The following is a 22,647-nucleotide window of genomic DNA, read 5'->3' as shown; positions in this document are numbered from 1 at the left end:
GCGCCGGCTCCAAATCCCCGCAGTTGTCGCGGAGCGTCCCGGGTGACCTTGGACCTCTGGGTCTGCCTCGCAGGGTTGTTGTGTGGGGGTGAAAGGGGGAAGCTCCTGGGCGGAAAGGCGGGGTCAAAATAGGCTGCAGCTCCCTGCCAACGCATCAAGTGTGCAATATTAGCACTGGGTGCTTCCTCTCCGTATGCAACAACCAAAAGGAAGTTCTTCACCCAAAGAGTGATTAACACTTGGAATTCACTGCCACAGGAAGTGGTGGGTGCTACAAGCATGGACGGCTTCAAAAGGGAATTAGATAAGCATATGGAGCAGAGGTCCATCAGTGGCTATTAGCCACAAGGTATAGATAGGGGCTCTGGGGCAAGTGATGCTCTGTCTTCTTGGTGCTTGGGGGGGGCAACAGTGGGAGGGCTTCTTGTGTCCTGGCCCCACTGGTGGACCTCCTGATGGCACCTGGTATTTCTGGCGTTGGACTAGATGGGCCTTTGGCCTGATCCAACATTGGCTTCTCTTATGTTCTTATGCTTTAAAAGTCAGAACGTAGCAAGTGCATTCCAGACAAGGCTATTGCATTTATATCGACACGTTTATAATAGACGCCCGGGATATAGGATGTCAGGACAGGTGATGGGTATAAAAGAGTTCTTCTCCTCTGGCTGTTGGGTGCTGAATACCACCAATTCCCTGTGCTTGCTCCCAGGTGTTCTGCTTACCTCTCTGGCTTTGTAGACAACCCCCTGCAGGGTCACTGGATTTATATTCCTGTTCCTGTTGCATTGTTCATTGCCTGGTTCACGTTACATGGTTACATTCCCCCCCTTTATTCTGTAGTCCCTATTGAGTCTCAGTGAGGAAGCTTGGCTAACAATAAATTAAGTAGATCCAGGTGGTCATCCGTGTTGGTCTGAAGCAGTAGAACAGATTTAGAGTCCCGTGGGGGCACCTGTAAGACCAACAAAGGTTTATGCAAGGTATGAGCTTCCGTGTGCAAAGCACACTTTTCCAAATGCCATTTACTTTTTCAATACTTTTCCAGATAAATTAAGTAGTTAAGCATCGTACTGTGAGATATGTAAGTAGTCCAAGGCTCAGGAAGGCTTCTTTGAGGGAATGTCCCACCGAGGCTGAAGGACTGTTGTGTTTGAATGCTTCTCTGTCTTCACTCCTGCCTTCCCCGCAAGAACAAAATATTGTGTGGCAGGACTTCAGCTTAGCCTCCTCTCTGCCTTTCTTTTCCCCCCCCCCCGGTTAGGTGGAAAGTTTTTGCCTCTTTTGGTTGTATTACTTCATTAATTTTCAAATTAAAAAAACAACAACTGAGGTACAGTTCTGGTTAATATTGAAACAGTAAAGCCCAAAGTAGTAAAACAACAAAGCCTTGCAAGACAGAGAATTTATTTCATTGCTATTTTTCCTTTTATCCCCAGTGGTGACCCAAAGCGACTTGTATCATTCTCCTCTCCTTTATCCTTACAACAATCCTGTGAGGTAGGTTAGGCCTAGCGTGTGTGACTGGCCAGTGGACACTGGGCAAACATCTGTGGCAGCGTGGGGAATTGCACAGGCCCGCAGGCAGTGGCGGGGCGCTGTGGCCCTTTTGGATATGCAGCACCCCCTATTGAATCTGCATACTTTTCACCCAGTCTTCTCCAATTTTTTGCAGTTACAGTTTTATTTAAGCCATGCTGCCGTGCTGGCCCAAAGCGGTTTCTGTAAAACCCCCCCCCTTCCTTCTCTTTACCCCAATAGGGGGAAGCAGCAGAAAGATCGGGCAAGCAGTGAGCAGTAGGACGGATGATTAGAGAATCGCTTTGTGGCACGACTGAAGCTCTCCCTCCCCTCCACTGCACCTGTGTCAAGGGGCATAGGAGGATCTCGCTGTTAGCATCATCATGTGACCCGGGCCACATGCTGCTAGCAATACGGGCACAGTGGAGGGGAGGAAGAGCTTAAGCCGTGCCGCACCGGCCAGGGTAAGAGCTGCTGCTCCTCTCTTATGTCCTTAGTGGTCAGTCAGAAGCCTTGCTAGGCAACAGCTCCACCTGTCTCCGCCCACTTTTTAAAGGTACTTGGCAGACACTAGGAAAGGTGTCTGAAGGTACCACGTTTGGGACCCCCTGAGTTAGGCAGTCGTAATTTATTTATTTGTTAGATTTTTATCCCGCCCTCCCGGCTCAGGGTGGCTCACACACAGAATAAAATGTCAATAATACGATAAGATAAAATCACATCAGTTAATATAAATACAATTTTAAAACCAAGACGCATAAAAAATGAAGTGCTAGTAAACATTTCCTCATATTCTGGTCAGCTCCTATGTCTTCTTCAGCTGTCTAGGGTGATCGGCCCAGTGGGTCAGGGGTCCACCGTCATAGATGTCAATTGTTGTTGTTGTTGGTAATGGTGGTGGAGGTAGTAGTGGTGGTGGCTCCAAAGGCCTGGCGGAAGAGCTCCGTTTTACAGGCCCTGCAGAACTGTGAGAAGTTCCGCAGGGCCCTGCTGTCTTCTGGGAGCTCATTCCAACAGTCCCTGACCGCAGCACTCTCTGGGGTACATGTGGGGATATAATGATTAAGATATAATAGTTAAAGTGTTGGTTTAGGGCTGGGGAAATCCAGGTTCGAATCCCCACTTGCCCGTAGCTGGCTGTGAGCTTGGTCCAGTCACTTTCTCTCTGCCAGACTGGCCTCACGTTACTGGGATAAAATGCCTTCGTTTGCCATCCTGGATAAGGATGCTGTAGACGACAATTTAATTGCCTGGCTGGGTCACTGCCCTCTTTCTCCCCTTCAGGAAGACATCGCCGTGACTCAGTGGACCTACGCCAAAGCAAACGCCCTCCCTCACTTCCGGGTCAATCCTAAAACTTCTTTCTTGGGTGCCGTGTTTGGAATAGCGCCCCTCGCTTTCTGGTGGTACGTCTTCAAAACGGAAAGAGTAAGTAGAAATATGCAATCTCAAAGAGCCACCGGTTACCTTCTGGTATATAGGCGGAATGAGCATAGTGTATTGAGTGTGATACAGAATGTGGATATAATGAAGAAAAAAAGTATTAGTAAAAAACAATGGAATGACAATAGCAAACTGCAGTGCGGCAAACTGAATGGCTCACTGTACTGTGATCCTGAGGGGGAACGTGGAAAGCATGTTCTGCTCTTGTTGGTTTTTTTTGTTAGAAGAAGAGAAGATTGGATTTATATCCTGCCCTTCACTCGGAGTCTCAGAGCGGCTTACAATCTCCTTTCCCTTCCCCTCCCCACAACAGACGCCCTGTGAGGTAGGTGGGGCTGAGAGAGCTCTTTAGAGAGCTGCCTGTGAGAGAACAGCTCTGAAAGAACTTACGACTGGCCCACGGTCACACCAGCAGCTGCATGTGGAGGAGCGGGGAATCAAACCCGGTTCTCCCAGATTAGAGTCCCCTCACTTAACCACTACACCAGATTGTCTCTCATTTGTTACATTTGGGTTCTCTCCTGCTCCAGGGAGCCCCAAGGGGCAGGTCCTCCTCACGGCGGTCCTGGGCGGTAACCTAGATTGGAAGTGAAGTGAGCTTGTCTAAATGCAGCTAGAGCAGGACATTGCGGCCTGGATGCCTCTGAGCAGGCCCAGCCTCAGGGATCAGACTGGCAGAGCATCCGCCCGGACTCTGGTACTGCCCAAGGGCTCTCCTCTGGCCAGAAATTGCTGCCGGGTTCACAAGAGTGGGTTTGGAGGTGCTCAGAAGTGGGAAGACCTCAGAGCTTCTGAGAGCTGGCAAAGCCTGAGGTCAGGAATGAGAACCAGCCCTTCTTCCAGCCTTAGGAAATGAGTGGGGACTCGTAATTGAAATGCCTGCCCAAGAACCCCTAAATACCGGGAGTGAGTCATTCCTCTGTGCTTTGCCATAGGGTTGCCAAACCCGGGTTGAAAATTCCTGGCTATTTGGGAGGTGGAGCTTGGGGAGGGAGGGTGTTGGGGGTGGGACTTCAGGGTATGATGCCACAGAGTCCACCTTCCAGCGCAGCCATTTTCTCCAAGCTCCAAGTTCAGTGAAGGCTTGGAGATCTGTCGTGGCTTCGGGAGATCTTCATGCTCCACCTGAAGGTCAGCAACCCGACCTGCGTATCAGCTACACACCACTGTGAGCAACGTGTCTAGAGATGGGAACGAGCTGGGAGAATGCGGTTCGGTTCATGGTGTGCCCAGCTCATTACGAACTTTTAGACACCAAACGAACCGGTTCGGTTTGTGAGGCATGTGACGCTGTACAACACACGAACACACAGTGTGCTAGAGACACCAGAGTCACAGAAGATCTCCATCAGACTCTCTTCTACCTGCCCTCCAAGTTCAGTGAGGATTAGATTTACAAGGTCTGAGTTATGCTCCCCCCTCAGGAAGGGGACCCCTGGGAAGTGCTTTCTGGGGAAAAGACAGATGCAGGTTCAGGAGTGTACAGAACATATTTTAAGGTACAGAAAGGGACAAGACAGGGGTGTCCTCTGTTTCCACTAATATTTATCTGGATTTTAGAAGTGCTGCTGAAACAGATTCAAGAAGACAAACAGATACCGGGTTTAAACAATAAAGGTTTTTCATATAAATATAGAGCATTTGCAGACGATATCATGTTTATGGTGGAAGAACCAGTGCAGAAGTTACCATTGCTGATAAAGAAAATAACGGAATTTGGAGAATTAGCAGGCTTCTATCTCAATAAAGAAAAATCGAAATCATGTGTAAAAATATGAAAAGAAAGGATAGAGAAAAACTACAAGAATTGGTAAAATGTGAAGTGGTGAAAAAAACTATATATTTAGGAGTGGACTTGACAATGAAAATATAGATCTCTATAAAAATAATTATGAAAAGCTTTGGTCTAAAATACAGAAGGATATTGAGAAGTGGAATACATTGAATCTTTCGCTGTTGGGAAGAATTTCAGTAGTTAAGATGAATGTTTTACCAAGGTTGATGTTTTTATTTCAAACAATCCCAATAATAAGAACAGTAAAAGTATTGGATATGTGGCAAAAAGAAATTTCAAAGTTTGTTTGGAGCGGTAAGAAGCCAAGAATAAAAATGCAGATCCTTTGTGATGCCAAAGAAAGAGGTGGGTTACAACCAGTGTTCCCTCTAAGCTGAGTTAGTGTGAGTTAGCTCACAGTTTTTTAGCCTACAGCTCACACATTTTTGTCTCAACGCCGGAAGGGATGGCTCCAGAGCAGCAGCCAAATTGCTTGCTCACCACTTTCATGCCAGCGGCTCACAAAGTAGAATTTTTGCTCACAAGACTCCACAGCTTAGAGGGAACATTGGTTACAACTACCAAATCTCAGACTATATCATGAAGCGGCATGCTTAACTTGGTTGACGCAATGGATTGTTTTGGAAAACAAAAAATTGCTGGCCTTAGAAGGACATGATTGTAGATTTGGCTGGCATGCATATTTATGGTATGAAAAAGTTAAAGGAGACGTTTTTTTTAAACATCATGTTATTAGAAGAGTACTTTTTGATGTGTGGACAAAATACAAGCGGTTTTTCTCGGATGAGAGGCCGCTGTGGATAGTACCGGCAGAGGTGATAAAACCATATTCAAGATACAAAGGAGAAGATTGGATACAATATAAAGATATGTTAAAAAAGGTGGGAAACACATTCGTTCTGAAAATGGAAGAAGAAACGGCGTTCAAGTATGGATGGTTTGAATATAGACAAATAAATGACCTTTTCAAAAGGGATAAGAAAATGTTTGGTTTTAGGGGAAAAAATAATGAGATTGAGAAAGCTTGGTTTGAAGGGGAGAAAAAGTATATATCCAAAGTGTATAAAGTGTTGTTAAAATGGTATAAAGAAGAAGAAACAGTTAAAGAGCAAATGATAAAATGGGCGATAAACATGAATACAGAAGTAACTATAGAAACATGGGAGTATCTATGGAAGAATACATTGAAAATATCAACATGTAATAGTTTTAAGGAAAAGTGTTATAAGATGATGTATAGATGGTATATGACACCCATAAAATTGCTAATATGAATACAAATATGTCAAATAAGTGCTGGAAGTGTAAAAAGGGGGAGGGCTCTTTTTATCATATGTGGTGGATATGCGAAAAGGCAAAAAATTATTGGAGCCAAATTCACACAGAGATGGAGAAGATTTTGAAATATACCTTTAAAAAAGAGCCAGAACTGTTACTTTAAGGTTTGAAAATGGAAGAAGTTAACGTAGATAAAAGAACTTTGATGTGGTACATGGTGACAACAGCTAGACTGATATATGCTCAATATTGGAAACAAGAAGAAGTACCAAGAATGGAAGGTTGGATTAAGAAACTGCTGTTCGCTGTAGAGATGGACAAAATGACAAGGAAATTGAATAATATGGAAGCAGAAGACTTTTATAATGACTGGAGAGATTTAAAAGACTATCTAGAAAAACATTGGGAAGTAAAAGACAATTTATTCTGCTTTAATAATTATTAAATATAGAACTTATTAGAGCTTTTTAAAGAATTAAGATGGGTAAAGAAACTAATGTTATAAAATGAAAAGTTACCTAGTGAAATATAAGAATAAGTATAATGGAAAAAGAGTGAAGAAGTGAATTTGCAGGAGGTTGAAGCACTGTGGGAAGCCATATATAAGGGAGGGGAAGGGAGGTGGGTTAGGGTGTAACGGGGGGAAATACAGAAAATGTAAACTGTTGACCATGTATGTTTATATCCTAAATAAAAATTGCTAATAAAAAAAAGAGTGTACAGAACAGACCCTGTCCAAGGTAGAGACGACCTCCCGCTGATGCCCCTCTACATGCCGTCCAAGTTATGTGCAGATTCGATTTGGGGGGTCTGAGTTATGGCCCCCCAAAGAAGATGACCCCAGGAAAGTGTTTTTTGGGGAAATGCCAGGCACCAGTGTTCCCTCTAAGCTGAGTTAGTGTGAGCTAGCTCACTGTTTTTAGCCTCTGGCTCACACCTTTTTGTCTCAGCTCAGGAAGAATGGCTCCAGAGCAAACTAATTTAGGCAGCAGCCCAATCGCTTGCTCACAACTTGAATGCCAGTAGCTCACAAAATAGATTTTTTGCTCACAAGACTCCACAGCTTAGAGGGAACATTGCCAGGCACACCGTTCAAAAGTGCAAGCTACACACACCAAATGCACAGGGAACCGCACCCTGCTGCCTGCTCCACTGCAGTCTCTCCCCTGTTGCTTTGGAGTTTGGTAAACATTGTGATTGAACGGAGACAGTCTGTCTGGAAATGTATCCATTCACGCTGGTTGACCTGCCATGAACTTCAGTTCATGAACCACGAACTGGCAAAAAGTAGTCACAAACATGAGCTCGTGAGCCAGTTCGTGCCCATCCCTAGACATGGTCCATTACATGGAAGAGTCTAGTTTTAAGTGTAGTTTTTACAATCAGGATCTGCATCTCACAGAATTTAAGCTGAAAAAAAGACTCCAAATACCCATGATCTGTAGAAACCAAAGGAGTTGAAAAGGGCCAATGATTCCCATTTCCCTAACAGTTGTTGTATTGTTCTGGGGCTAATACCAATTAACAGCTGTAATCCTTTAGGTAACAAATACATGGTTTCCTACTTTTCTGATATGTGGAGGTCCTGCAGTCTGATGAGTATGGGACAGATCATTACAGTTAGCAGTTATTTAGGGCCAGATAAATAAAGTAGCAGAGAGAAAAAAAATAGGGCAAGATGTTTTAGGTTCAAGCTTGAAAGGTTTGGTATGCCATGAATCCCCCAGAGCTGCCTTGCGTGAGGATGTTCAACATGAAAAAATATGTCATTAGAGATGGGCACGAACCGGCTCATGAACCAAAGTCTGTCATGAATTTTGTCCAGCTCATTGTTTGCTTTTAGTGGGGAGCAGAAAGTAGAGTGTGTGTGTAATGGCTTGTAGCTATTTAAACCCCTGCTTTCTGCTCCCTGTGAAAAGTGTCAGGGAGCAGAAAGCAGGGTCGCAAACAAATACGAACCAGTTTGGTTCGCAAACCAATGTTATCAGTTCATGGTTCAGCCCACGAACCTCAAACTGAACTGCGGAAATGCAGCTTGTGCCCATCCCTACATGTCATCCACTGTCAGTGGCTTTGCACTCCCTCCTTGCAGTCGATTCTGAACTGCGCACAGAGATGTCACAGCCTTCCTTCTCTCACGGATCTGACCTCCTGCGCTTCTGTTTCCATCCAGGATTATAAAGAGAAACTCATCCGAGAAGGCAAGTACGAGCGGCCCTTCCATGTCGCCTACTGAGCTCCCACGAACAGTGTGGTGGACCGCTGCCGACTGGGCCCCTGCGGCAGTTGCACTCTCTCCATGTAGTAGCACCGGGCCCCTTGCGAAATCCACACTTCTCCATCAGGAGCTGGTTTCCCTTCATTGCATGACAAGGTGTCAGCTACAATAAAGGCTGTCTTGGCTTCGGACTGTATATGTTCCTTGCCTATCTGTGTATTTTTAAGACTCAGAGCTTGGGTTTCTCCAAGATTATAGAATGTGTGCAATTTTGGGGACAGTGGACGGAGAGAAGCAATACGAGCAGAGGTCGATTTGGGGGGGATCGCAGTTCCCCTGGGTGAGGTGCGGGGGCGGGGCACACGATGAAGCCCCACCCCCTGCTTCCGGCCGCCCTGCTTCCGGCCCTCATTCAGCCAGGAGGAGGCAGGAGAAGAGGGAGGGTAAGTTGCTTCCTCCCCGGCTCTCCCCATCCCTGCCTGCCTGGGGCCTTGGCGGGGCTTCCTCGCACTCCCACCGGCCTTGCAGGTCCACTGCCGGGCCTTATGATGTCAGGGGGTGTGGCATATGCTAATGAGTTCCCCTAGCTCTTTTTCTACGAAACCACCCCTGAATACGAGTCCGAAGGTGGGGAGAGGGGGGGCAGGACAAGAGCAGCAGAGGAGGGCAGAGACGGCCCGTGGGGCAGCTCTGGTGCCCAAAGAACTGGGGAGGCTCCGGTCCACCTTTCCTAGCTTGTCCATGCTGGGTCAAGGCACTTTTCTTCTGGAGGGGATTTGGAGGTCTCTGAGCTACAACTCTTACATTACTGCTGACATTGTTCAGTGTTCCCTTCCTGCCATGATTGGTACGTTTTCGTTTTGTGTTCTGTTCTCTCAATCTTGTGATGCCCACTTCTTAACTTGTATGGTAGAATTAGCTGTTGTAGATTTTCTGGGTTGTCTGGTCGTGGTCTTGGCATTGTAGAACCGGACGTTTCGCCAGTAGCTGTGACTGACATCCTCAGAGGCATAACACAGAAAGATGGAGTACTCTCTGTGTCAAGGTGAGAAGAAAAATGGTAGGCAGGTAATTTTGTTCTTCTTCTCACCTTGACACCGAGAGTGCTCCGTCTTTCTGTGTTATACCTCTGAGGATGCCAGTCACAGCTACTGGCCAGACAACCCGGAAATCTTCAACAGCTAATGAACTCCGACTGTGAAAGCCTTCGACAACATATTGTATGGTAGAACATGCAAAAATGTGCTGAACCACCTGGGGATCTTTAATCAAATGCGAAGGGGACATGGCTCAGTGGCAGAGCATCTGCGTGGCATGCAGAAGGTCCCAGGTTCAGTCCCCGGCATCAGTTTTATCTGACCTCAGACGCTTTAACAAATACTTACCAATGTGTTGGCGATTGAAGCAGTTTTCAAAAGAAGAAGAGTTGGTTTTATACCCCACCCTTTACTACCTGAAGGAGTCTCAGAGCGGCTTACAATCGCCTTCCCTTCCCCTTCCCACAACAGACACCCTGTGAGGTGGGTGGGGTTGAGAGAGCTGTGACTGACCAAGGTCAACCAGCTGGCTTCATGTGGAAGAGGAGTGGGGAATCAAACCCGGTTCTCCAGATTAGAGTCCACCGCTCCTAACCACCACACCAAACTGGCTCAACACCTACAACCTGATCCTTTCAGCTGGAGCTGCTGGGAATTGAACCTGGGACCTTCTGCATGCAAAGCAGAAGATCCCCCGCTGCGCCACAACCCCTCCTGGTGCCACAACGAAGCAGTTGCTGGCATAAGAGCCAGCCGATTAGAGAAATATGCACAGTTAGCAGCGACATGTCACTTCGCACTCGAGAAATCCTCTCTTGAGGGGAGGCAAGTGTTCACCGCCATTACCTTATATAGGCCTAGGAGACCCTCGTTTCATCATCAGCGTCTCGAGTACCAGAGAAAGCAGATAACACTCAGTCGTATCAGGGAGAGGCCAGTTCCCCAGAGTGGGAGGCTTATAGGACACACACACACACCCTTATCACAAAGCTTTACTTGAACAATTCAGATTAGTGGTTTTATTTCTTTTTTGACACTCGCGGGCCACTCTTCCCCACAGTTGCTCACTGCGATTTCCGGATTTAGGAAGGGGGGGGGTTAAGGCACAGTTCCCCCCTTGGGATTCCTTTAGGCCGTGCACACAGCCCCGGGCCTTTCACTTGCGCTTGGGACTGAAGTGGCTCTTGAGGGGTTCCCAGCACTTGTAGTACGTCTTATCCAGGCAGGTGGCTAGACCCCATTTGCTGACGGCCAAGCTCAGGGAAGACTCGAACATGAAGGCCTGTGGGGACACAGCAGACGACACGTCGAAAGGAGAACGAGAAACATTCACTTTGCGTTAAATGCCCGGATGGTTGTAACAACCGATCGTTGGGCGGGTTCTGTCGTGCGCAGCATGTTAGGATGAAGGCCCCAAGGGGTACCTGCTCAACAAGAGATGTTTCTGGGCGGTCCAGAATGTTTATTTATTCAATTTCGATCCCGCACGTGGGCTCAGGGCGGGTTACGACATTAAGACAAAACCATAAAATTAACCCTTAGACAATGGCGAACAAACTACAACACAGCTATTTCAGTGCTGCCCTGGTGTTAGACAATAAACACAGAAAGGCTGGTTCCGAAAAGAAAATAAATGCCAGCTTGTGGATACCTTATCTTGGGTAAACTGAGGTGGCTACCATTTTGTGTCCTCGAGAATTTAAGACCATAGTATAGATCAGGGGTGGCCAAACTTGCTTAACCTAAGAGCCACATAGATATAAATGTCAGATGTTTGAGAGCCACAAGACATAAATATAGCCCACATGTTTTTATTGAAAAATATGCAGATTTACTTTTTTCTAACATTAAATGAGACTGCCAGAAAATAAAAACAAAAGGGGTACAAACAGATATTGATAATGATATTTAACTTTAGATTGGGAGGGAAGGGAGAAAGAGAGTCACAGAAAGAAAGGTGGAAAGAAAGCAACTTTAAAGGCATCTTCCAAGACCCCCACGCTCCCCCCCAACAAATGCCTTCTTCAAGCCGGCCGGTGGGAGGGGGAGGTCTTTGAGAACGCATTTAAAGTTAAAGTTGCTTCCTTTCTCTGCTCCCCCCATCTGAGCCCTACCCTGGGTGGGGAACACTGGCTGGGGAAGGGAAGACCGATCGGGGAGGCACGCCTTCCCTTTGCTTCCCCAGCCACCCTGCCGGGAGCCGCACAACAGGCATGTGACTCCCGAGCTGCAGTTTGGCCACCCCTGGTATAGATGGTAACAGAAAGGTAACAGGAGGGGCCAGATGATATTTGACGTCCGCTGCCTCACCCAAAAGCCTGACGGAAGAGCTCCTTCATTGAACTCACTGGCCTAGAAGGGCTTGTAGCTGGGAGCCCAGCGGTGCACACGTGCGTGATTTTATTGGAGATTTTAAACTTGATCGAGGTCAGGGGTCCCCAGCCTTTTTGAACCTGCAGGGACCTTTGGGACTCTGACACAGCACGGTGGGCCTGGCCACAAAATGGCTTCCACGGCTTAGCTTCGGTCACATCATGAACATCCTTGTGTTGTCGTGGCAGCTGCTGCCAAAGCAAAATGTTTTTAAACCACCTCTGTCTCTGCTCTGATTTGGGTGGCCCCAGCTACGTCAGCTTTCAGAAGCTAAGCAGGGTCAGCCCTGGTTAGTATTTGACCATGAACATCCTTGTGTCGTGGTGGCAGCTGCCGCCAAAGCAAAATGTTTGAGAACCACCTCTGTTTGTCTCTGCTCTGACCTGGGTGGCCCCAGCGACGTCAGCTTTCAGAAGCTAAGCAGGGTCAGCCCTGGTTAGTGTTTGGATGGGAGACCACCAAGGAAGCCCAGGGCTGCTACTCAGAGGCAGGCAATGGCGAAATCTGTTTGTTTGTCTCTCTTACCTTGGAAACCCTTACGGGGTCACCATAAGAAGAGAAGAGGTTGGATTTATACCCCACCCTTGACTTGAAGGCTCAGAGTGGCTTATAATTTCCTTTCCTTTCTCTTCCCCTCCCCACTCCACAACAGACACCCTGTGAAGTAGGTGGGGCTGAGAGAGCTTTTTCAAGGACTGCTCATGAGTGAACAGCTCTGAGAGAACTTGTGACTGACCCAAGGTCACCCAGCTGGCTGCATGTGGAGGAGTGGGGAATCAAACCCGGTTCTCGCAGATTAGAGTTCGCCGCTCCTAACTACGACACCCAGCTGGGCTGAGAGAGCTTTTTCAAGGACTGCTCATGAGTGAACAGCTCTGAGAGAACTTGTGACTGACCCAAGGTCACCCAGCTGGCTGCATGTGGAGGAGTGGGGAATTAAACCCGGTTCTCGCAGATTAGAGTCCGCTGCTCCTAACCACGACACCCAGCTACAACTTGACGGCACTTTCCTCCAACCCCACCTTAGACCTGCCAGTCGGCACTCGGCAGAGCCAGTCTTTCCACTTGGGCTTTGTGGCTCTTACCATTGTGCCTTCGGCAACCCTCTCGGGCTCCAGTTTGCTTGTGCTCGCTTTCTCAAAACACTCCGCATCTGGTCCGTGGGGCGTCATCATGCTGTGCAGGGTGGCCCCTCCAGGCAGAAATCCTTGCTCCTTTGCCTCATAATGCCCTTTGATCAGGCCCATAAACTCACTCATGCAGTTCCCTGTGGGGAAAAAATATATCGGGTAGACCCAGTCTACTGGAAACTCGGCAAAGATATTTTGAGAGTGGGTATGTTAAGTTGGAGAGGGTCAACTCCATCTTGGGTAGGGTTGCTGACTCTGGATTAGGGAATTTCTGGGGGTGGAGCCTGGGGAAGGCAGGGTTTGGTGAAGGGAGGAGCTTCAACAAGGTATAATGCTGTAGAGTCCACCCTCCAAAGCAGACATTTTCTCCAGGGGAACGGATCTCTTTCCCCCCCGGAGATCAGTTGTAAACCTGGAACATCTTCAGGCCCTAACTGGAGATTATTCTCCATAAAATTAAACCTCCAAAATAATCAAAGACAGTGCCAGGGCTCTTTTTGCAGCAGGAACTCATTTGCATATTAGGTGTTGTTGTTGTTCAGTCGCACAGTCGAGTCCGACTCTTCGCGACCCCATGGACAATCTCCCGCCAGGCTCTCCTGTCTTCCGCTGTCCTCCGAAGTTGGCTCAATTTCATGTTCGTTGCATCGCTGACACTGTCTAACCATCTCATCCTTTGCCCTAATAGCCAATCCTCCAAGAGCTTACACAGTAGCCCCTGTAAGAAGAGCTCTGTAAGCTCTTGGAGGATTGGCTACATTAGGTGTGTGAAGCCTAATATGCAAAGGAGTTTCTGCTACAAAGAGAGCCCTGAAAGACACTAAATATAATGCTTACAAATTATTCACATAATGAGCAATAACAAACATACAAAACAATCTCAATACAAACGGTTGTCCATTTGGAAGAATGCAGTGACATGTAATATTTTATTATGTCGTAATTCTGGTTCTTGTTACGTTGTTAACGGTTCCATCTTGTATATAGCTTTGGTGAAACGAGGTGCTACAATGCCGGTTCACCCTGTCAGTTGGAACTAAACTTGGAGAGCTGCTATATGAACAGAACTTTGTAAGTCTTCGGGAACAGAGGGTTCTACTCACCTGAAGTACCACTGGTGTATGGAGTGGACTTTTGAATTTGTAATTTGCCTTTGAATCCCTTGTTCTGTGACTCATGAGCTTGGCTCTTTCGCTATTTGCACAACTTATTTATATGACAGGAAGGCCTGGCGTGATGTGGTTCATGGGGTCACGAAGAGTCGGACTTGACTGTGCGACTGAACAACAAAAGTTTTATGAATATCAAGCTTCGTATTGCGATTGTTTTGTATGTTTGTGACTGCTGATTGTGCAAATAATTTGTAAGTGTTATATTTTGTGTTGTCGAGTATTTTTGGAGGTTTAGTTATATGGAGGATTTTTCTTTTTCTTATATTCACTTCATCCATGTATTTCACTTCTGTTCCCAACTGGAGATTGGCAACCCTAGTCTTGGGACTGAACATGTAGGAACTATTCCCCCAAAAGCATTGAATGTGACGTTTTTTGGATCCTATACTGCTATTGTACTTATGGACCATATAGGCATTAATGGAACTTATAGGCTGTTGTGGATTTAGAGGAGACTCCTCATTCAATCACTTCGTAGCCAGGCCCCAGCAATGGCCCAAGAGTCCTTTTGCGGAATTTAGCTTCAGCGTCTTGTGCAGAATGGAAATCCTCGTATGGGCATTTAGGGGAAGTCTTCCCACTGTGCAGTGGAGTGAGCAACTCACGTACGATGGTAATAGGGTGGGCGGAAGGTGTTGGTCGCCACTGCCCAGCGGGGAGGGAAGATCACGAAATCGGCGATTGCCACTCCGGGACGAGTTGACTTTGCGGTCAAGACCGTGAAGATAGAAGGATCCTTCAATGAAGGGAGAAAGTTTGAATGATATCAGGGGGAAATGTTGGAGTGTGATCTTGATAGCTCAACTATATTTTGTGAGTTTGTAAATCATAGGATCAGAACCCCTGTACGACCCAGGAAATTCACAAATACCTTCCCTTCCACACCCATAGTGACCGCTGTTTCATGCCTAGATGACGACAAAAAACTCTCCCGGATCTCCAGCCAAACTGTCCTGGAGAAAATTGCTTCCTGACACCCCCAAAGTGGCGATCGGCATTTCCCTGGGCGTGTAAGGAAGGGCCACGAGAACTAAGCACGGAGGCAACCCTTCCTGCCCTCCCTTCTCACGATCTGCCGAAGTTCACAGAATCCGCATTTCTGTCAGAATGGCCATCGAGCCTCTGTTTGAAGACCTCCAGAGAAGGAGACCCCACCGCCTCCCGAGGAAGCCTGTTCCACTGAGGACCCGCTCTGACTGCCAGGAAGTTCTTCCTAATGTTTAGCCGAAAGCTCTTTTGATTTAATTTCAACCCACTGGTCCTGGTCCGACCTTCTGGGGCAACAGAAAACAACTCCGCACCATCCTTTTTATGACAGCCCTTCAAGTACTTGAAGAAAATAATGACTTCGGTAAGTGTTAGGGTTATGCATAGGTAGGGGTCTTGGGCTTAAAAGCTGTAGCTCAGAGGTCCCCAACACAGTGCCCGCGGGCACCATGACATCTGCTGGCACCTTTCCTGGTGCCTGCCAAGTGTTTTTAAGAAAGCAGATGAGGCTTTTTTTGCCCAGCAAGTCTTCTGATTGGCCACTGGACACCTGAAAGGCTGTGCAGATTTTTTAAAAGTTGCTTTTGGCAGCCACAACACCAGCGCCACGACAACGCCACCACAACACACAGATCTTCCCTGTGTGACTGGAGGTAAGCTGTGAGTAAGTGAGAACATATTTTGAACAATATGTTCATTTAAAAAGACACCCTGTTAAACAGAGCTTCTGCCCAAAATGATGATGAGTTACTATCAGAATTATGCTTGAACTCAGTCCCTGATACCTTGTCTTTGCCTCTGCTTCTTGTGGTAGCCATTTTTGTGGTTGGCTTCCCCTCATAAGAACATAAGAGAAGAAGAAGAGGAGGAGGAGGAGGAGATCGGATGTATACCCCCGCCCTGCACTACTGAAGTAGCAGCTTACAATCTCCTTTCCCTTCCCCTCCCCACAATAGACACCTGAAGTAGTTTGGGCTGAGAGAGCTCTTTCGAGGACTGCTTATGAGAGAACAACTCTGGGAGAACTTGTGTCTGACTCAAGGTCACACCAGCAGCTGCATGTGGAGGAGTGGGGAAATCAAACTCGGTTCTCCCACATTAGACTCCGCGCTCTTAACCGCTACACCAAACTGGCTCTCATGTTGGAAGGAGCCATGTTGAATCAGGTCAGTGGCCCCTCCAGTCCAACACTCTGTGTCACAGTGGCCAAAACACAGGGGCCATCAGGAGGTCCACCAGCAGGGCAACAATTTTGTCGTCGCGCCCACCCCCCTGAGCCAGAATTCCAGAGGTGCCCTCAGGCTCAAAAAGGCTGGGGGACTCCTGCTGCAGCTGTTTAATGTGGGGGTGATGGAGCAGGTGGCTGCAAAGTGCCATCAGGGCTCCCCCCTGTGCCGAGGGTCACCTTTGCTTTTGGGCTGCTGGAAGGAAGTGGCCGCCCCTGTACCCCTGAGCGGGGTAATTAATTAACTACCGTATGCCATTGTGTATAGAATAGCCAGGAGATTCTAAGATTGTCTGGCAGCCAGAAGATCTAGCTCTTTTAGCATCATGTACCACTAGGTGGCAAGCTAGATTTGTTTTTAAGGCATGAGACGTTTCAGAGGTAGTTTGCCATTTCCTGCCTCTGTGTCATGACCCTGGTATTCTTTGGAGGTCGCCCTTCCAAATACTAGCCAAGGCCCACCCTGCTTAGCTTCTGAAGCAATCAGGCTTGCCTTGGCTATCAAGGTCACAGCCTTTCCCTCCACAAGCCAAGCTGGGTTTTAATCCTGCACAGGAAAGCCCAGAACTTACCGCGTGGTCAAAAGCTGTAGCATTGATGACCATGAAATTGCTGAGGTCGTACTTGTACGGTGTGTAATTCCCGTGCCAGGCCACGACATTGAATGGAGAACATGCCTGTAAGACGAAGCAGAGTGCAAGTCTCTGTGGAAAGCGTCTTGATAATAATGTAAAGGCAAAGGTTTCCTTGCTCGAAAGTCAGTCGAATCCGACTCTAGGGTTGCGGTGCTCATCTCCGTTTCAAAGCCGAAGAGCCAGCGCTGTCCATGTGGTCATGTGGCCGGCATGACTAAACACCAAGGCGCACGGAACGCTGTTACCTTCCCACCGAAGTGGTACCTATTTATCTACTTGCAATTTCTTGCTTTCGAACTGCTAGGTTGGCAGGAGCTGGAACTAGAGACAGGAGCTCTAATAATGGCGGCGTCCCAAAACTAAGAAGACCTTTTACTTTGGCAAGACTGAACATTCTTCCCTTGCCGGTTTTGAAGGGCAGTGTAATGATTCCATATTTTGGTGTGTGTGTCTTTAAATGCTGAGTTTGCAGTAATGTGAGAAGAGTGATAGAGGGAGACAAGTGTGATTTGATTGGCTGCTGACTGAGAGTGTGGGAGGAGGGGTCTCTGAGAGGATTCTGTGTGTGTGTGTCTGTGAGGAGATTCTGTGATATGAGAGAGACACGTATGGAAGAGTTTTGAAGAGAGTCTGTGTGACTCAGTTATGAAGTGATTCTGTGTGTAAAGTTTGAAGAGTCAGCATAGTCTGCGTGACTATGGAATTTTGAGTCTAATTAACAGTTTAGTCTGTGTGACTATATATAAGAGAGAGAAAGATTATACTGAGAGTCTACGCCTGTCGGAGTGACTGTAACACCAAGCTTTGCCAGTTATATTTACAAGTTCCTTTTTTCAGTAACAGTTCAAAATAACCATAAACCTATTTTGTTCTTCATTAAATAAATCAAGTTTTGTTTAAACTTATCCCAGAAATCAGTACAGTATTTCCTCAGGGCTACATAGTCCTCTGAAGTGTCCAGACCCTAGGTCATACTACCAAAAGAGAGAGAATTGGAATTTTTAATTCCTGGTGGCAGCAGAAAACTACCAAGTTTATATATACAGAGAGAGTGTTTAAAGGTAAAACCGTTTCCCCAATAGCAACAACCCCACAGGCAGATATAATGAAATATCATACTCTAATAGAATATGCAGATGCTCATATGATACAATCGAAAACATTGAACATATGAGTACAGAGTGCCCCGTATTCGATCAGTTGAGGGCTAATTTAGTCACCCCTTTACTTAAAGATACGGAATTGCTAAATGTGCAAGCCCAGGTGTCGTGACTACTAACTGGATACAAACAATCGTGTCACCCTCCCAGTGGCAAAATTCATAGGCGCAATAATCAAATATAAAAGAAATAATCCCGAGTAAGGTCTTTTAAAATATTTTGTTCTAATTTCTGCATAAGGTGATAGCTGTAGGAACAGTACTAGATAGATTTTTTGTTGTTCAGTCGCACAGTTGAGTCCGATAGACAGGTAGATAATAATGGCGGTAAGAGAACATTCAGTTATTCATGACGTTTCTTAGCCACCTTGCTTCCTTGTGGAGCTCGGCGGCTTCCAAACACATATAAAACGCTATTCTGTGTGTTTGTAATACGTTAAACACAAAAGCCCAAGTTTTAAAATCACAATTCAGAACTACTAATAATTTAACCCAGGGGTGTCAAACATGCGGCCCGGGGCCGGATCAGGCCCCCAGAGGGCTTCTATCAGGTCTGCTGTCTCCTGCTTCTTCCTCCAGTTCTGCTGCTGCTGCGTCATAGCTTGCTTTCCCAGACTCTCTCAATCGCTCAGGAGAGATAGATCGGCAAGCTTCTGCTCCCTGCACTGGGCTGAGCCCCCCCCCCCAGAGTGCTAGAGCACAGACATTTTGATGCAATAATTGAGAGCAAGAAGTATCAGAGACAGTTAAATAAACAAAATATTGCAAGAATGCTAATGATTCGAGCATGTTTTTAAGTTAAAAAAAACCAACCTTTGTGTTTGTGTCCTTTATAAAGTTTATATCTCCGCTACCTGGCATTACATTTTATGACACACATGGGCCGGCCCGACAAGGTCCAATTTATGTCAAATCCAGCCCTCCATAACAAATGAGTTCGACACCCCTAACCAAACACAGTTCTAAATAAAGCGGTCTTCGACTGCCTGCTAAAGATCAGAAATGAGGGGGCGCCAGGCAGGCCTCCCTGGGGAGGAGGTTCCGTAATTGCGGGGCTGCCGCTGAAAAGGCCCTGTCTCAGGTACCCACCAAAGAAGCATCTTTGATTGGGGGGGACTGTCAGGAGGGCATTTTGTTCCAGGCAGGAACAAATGGGAGAAGATGGTCCTTCCGATGCCCTGGTCCCAAGTCAAGTGGGGCTTTAGTATGTCACTGGTGCAGGCCAAACAGAAACTGGGGATGCTTTTCTTACCAATTACAAAGATGAGGCAGGTGTGTGTTTAGCCTAACCTTAGACAGCTAGTGTAGCATTGGGGCTAGACTTGTCGGATTAGGATTTGGGAGGGCCCCGGTTCGAATCCTCTGCCACGGAAGCTCGCTGGGTGACCTTGGGCCAGTCACACAGTCTCAGCCTAACCTACCTCGTAGGACTGCTGGGAGGATACAATGGACGGGAGGAGAATGATATAAGCTGCTTTGTGTCTCCATCAGGGAACAAGGGGGGGGGTCTATAGGCTAATGGGGTCTGAACTTGCTGAGAATGAGAGGGAGAAAGGTCTTGGGGTCGTAGTAGGTAGCTCAATGGAAGTGCCTACCCAGTGCCCTGCAGCGGTGAAAAAGGCAAACTATGTGGGGGACCATTAGGAAAGGGACTGAGAATAAAATGGCTGATATTGTAATGCCCCTGTATAGATCTAAGGGTGCTGGAGTAGATGGACCATCGGTCTGATCCAGCAGGGCTCTTCTGATGTTCTTAAGTGAAGTTAATAAATTCCAGAGTGGTAGTCCCACACTAGACTGTCGCAGCAAAACTAAGCAGCAGTTCAGCGGTATCTCAGGCCAACAAAATCCATTCCAACATGACCTTTTGTGAGTCCAAGCTCACTTCATCAGCGGCAGGACGTGTCCACAGTGAATATATTTCTACTTAAAAGAAAGGGCAGTGGTAGGGAGCAATACTCCCTCTAAGCTGCAAAATCTTGTGAGCAAATATTCTACTTTGTGAGCTTAGGGTTGCCAGGTCCCCCCGGGGGGGCGGAGAAACCCCCGCTCCGGAGGCCCGTTCCCCACCGGCCTGCATTGGGCTGCCAGGGGAACCCCACCCCCAAAGTTACTAGGGGACGCTCTATCATTCGAGGGAAAACTCTATGGTTTTCCCTCGAATGACTGCGCCCCCGCCCCCAACGTGCCCGATGCGATGATGCGATGACATCACTTTGCGCGCACCAGAAGACTCCCAGGGAGGAACAAGACTCCTTCCCCGCTATTTCCTAAGTTCAACTTGGCAGCCCTATGTGAGCTACAGGCATTAAAGGTTGTGAGCGAGCAATTTGGCTTCTGCATAGATTAGTTTGCTCTGGAGCCACCCTTCCTGAACTAAGACAAAAAATGTGTGAGCAGGAGGCTAAAAAACTGTGAGCTGGCTCACGCTAACTCAGAGGGAACACTGGTAGGGAGATGTTCCAAGAAGAGGCCAGTTGGAAATAAAGAGAAATCAAGTCAGAGTGGGTGAGGACCACTCCCAGTTGCCGACAGGAGTGGGATTAATTTAAAATCAGATCTAATCGAGGGTGAGATGAGTTTCCCATAATGCATTTAGCAGTTGGTTTCTAAGTTCCAAAACACCTAGAGGGACCATCCCCCCCCCCCACACCCTCCAGTCAGCAGCTTTCCATTGAACAGATCTTTCACTTTGGGAACTTCAAGTTGGTGTGCTTAGAACCTGTGGCTGCCCATTCCAGTAGAGGGAGGGGAGACCTGTTGACCTTACACAGCACAGTTCTCAATGGAACTATGCACTGTCCACTGCTGAACTCCCAGAGCGTATTTGCAGCGAAATCCTTCATTCTGTAAATAGGTAATTTTCCATTTCCCAACCTGCTGTGCCGTAAAGAGCTTCCCTTGGTACTTGTTGATAACCGTGTACCCTTCGGCGACTTGGCGGTCTTCGTACCAGGCAACGGGCACAAGGAAATCTCGTGGGTTGGCCAAACCATTAGCTCCTAAGGGAGAAAGCAGCAGGTCTTTGTCACCATTTATGGACCCGAGCAGCCGATTTGGGTTGTTGGTCTGCTCTTGAACAGTCCCCAACTTTTTGGAGCCTGCGGGCACCTTTGGAATTCTGACACAGGGTGGTGGGAAAAGGGCAAGAGTCCAGGAGCACCTTAAGGACTTCCCAAAATTTGTGGCAGGGGAGGAGCTTTCGTGAGTCACTGCTCACTTCTTCAGATACCATCCGCAACTAAATTTTGTTCATCTTTAAGGGGCTACTGGACTCTTGCTCTTTTCTGCTGCTACAGACTAACACAGCTGGCTACCCATCCAGATCTATTTCCTACATGTGAAAGTACTTTCTTTTACCTGTCCACACCTGAACCTTCTATCAGCTATGGATAACACCGAAAATGGTGTGGATACTCCAGCGCAAGGGGTTAAATGCACTGAGGGGATATGGCAAAAAATCCCCAAATCCACATATACATGTGGCCCGGCCTTTAAGTTCATAATTTCTGGGCTTCTTTTGCACCTTTAATTAAGTGGCCTTAGTGGCAAATCTTTACCAATCGGTCCAAGGTCTGGCAGCTCAAAATGTACTCCGTAGATCTCCAGGATGTAGCCCCGAGTTTCCCCGAACACTTCCACGCTGAAACGCATCCCTTGCTGGGAGACAGAACACAAAGAGGGCTGTTAAGGGCTTGCTTGGGGTGACTGCACACGGATCTTTTACTCTTTTTGAAGGACTACTGCAAGACGAACAGATTCCCCCGATGAAGCCTGTTGGTGAAACACGGAGGGAATTTCTTGAAATTTAATGGAGCAATAAAGTGTATTTTACCAGATTTACTGTATTTTGCCTTGGCCCTATTTTTATTTCTTATACTGAATCAGACCATTTGGGTCCATGATGGTCAGTATTGTCTACTCAGACTGGCAGCAGCTCTCCAGGGTCTCAGGCTGGGGTCTTTTGCATCACCTACTGCTAGGTTCTCTTTAACTAGAGATGCCGGGGATTGAAACTGGGACCTTCTGCATGCCAAGCAGAGGCTCTACCACTGAGCCACGGCCCCTCTTTACAACTCTCCAGGGTCTCAGGCTGAGGTCTTTCACATCACCTACTGCCTGGTCCTTTTTAACTTGTGATGCTGGGGATTGAACCTGGGACCTTCTGCATGCCAAGCAGAGGCTCTATCACTGAGCCACAGCCCCTCTTTACAGCTCTCCAGGGACTCAGGCAGAGGTCTTTCACATCACCTACTGCCTGGTCCTTTTTAACTTGTGATGCTGGGGATTGAACTTGGGACCTTCTGCATGCCAAGCAGAGGCTCTATCACTGAGCCACAGCCCCTCTTTACAGCTCTCCAGGGACTCAGGCAGAGGTCTTTCACATCACCTACTGCCTGGTCCTTTTTAACTTGTGATGCTGGGGATTGAACTTGGGACCTTCTGCATGCCAAGCAGAGGCTCTATCACTGAGCCACAGCCCCTCTTTACAGCTCTCCAGGGTCTCAGGCAGAGGTCTTTCACATCACCTACTGCCTGGTCCTTTTTAACTGGAGATGCTGGGTGTTGAACCTGGGACCTTCTGCTTGCCAAGCAGATGTTCTACCACTGAGCTGCAGCCCCTTCCCAGGAATACATGAAGCGTCATTGATTTCCTTGGATCAGAGGAGGAGGGCA

The 22,647-nt window shown here is 47.4% G+C and overlaps 2 protein-coding genes across 2 annotated transcripts in view; one reads left to right on the top strand and one right to left on the bottom strand.

Annotated features, from left to right (window-relative positions):
- Window positions 1-1,465: 1,465 nt before the first annotated feature.
- LOC107115736 (NADH dehydrogenase [ubiquinone] 1 beta subcomplex subunit 4-like) lies at window positions 1,466-8,443 on the top strand (the record flags this gene model as incomplete). Its single annotated transcript, XM_015417497.1, has 3 exons — window positions 1,466-1,497; window positions 2,803-2,946; window positions 8,208-8,443. Coding segments are annotated over 3 exons (239 nt in total), but the record flags the coding sequence as incomplete, so codon positions are not given.
- A 1,865-nt stretch (window positions 8,444-10,308) lies between these two features.
- Window positions 10,309-22,647, bottom strand: part of HGD (homogentisate 1,2-dioxygenase) — a 44,010-nt gene continuing 31,671 nt past the window's right edge. The window contains exons 9-14 of the mRNA XM_015417496.1: window positions 21,531-21,630; window positions 20,848-20,972; window positions 16,749-16,853; window positions 14,574-14,700; window positions 12,748-12,929; window positions 10,309-10,571 (exon numbers count right to left, since the gene is read on the bottom strand). Coding sequence (XP_015272982.1) covers window positions 10,446-10,571; window positions 12,748-12,929; window positions 14,574-14,700; window positions 16,749-16,853; window positions 20,848-20,972; window positions 21,531-21,630 — 765 coding nt within the window. The 3' untranslated portion in view covers window positions 10,309-10,445. The remainder of the gene's footprint in view (window positions 10,572-12,747; window positions 12,930-14,573; window positions 14,701-16,748; window positions 16,854-20,847; window positions 20,973-21,530; window positions 21,631-22,647) is intronic.

This window comes from Gekko japonicus, unplaced genomic scaffold, assembly GCF_001447785.1.
Source record: "Gekko japonicus isolate JY-2015 unplaced genomic scaffold, Gekko_japonicus_V1.1 scaffold3844, whole genome shotgun sequence".
In the NCBI taxonomy this organism is placed as follows: domain Eukaryota; kingdom Metazoa; phylum Chordata; class Lepidosauria; order Squamata; family Gekkonidae; genus Gekko; species Gekko japonicus.
The sequence above is the reverse complement of the archived record's forward strand: the minus strand, read 5'-3'. Positions and strand labels throughout refer to the sequence as shown.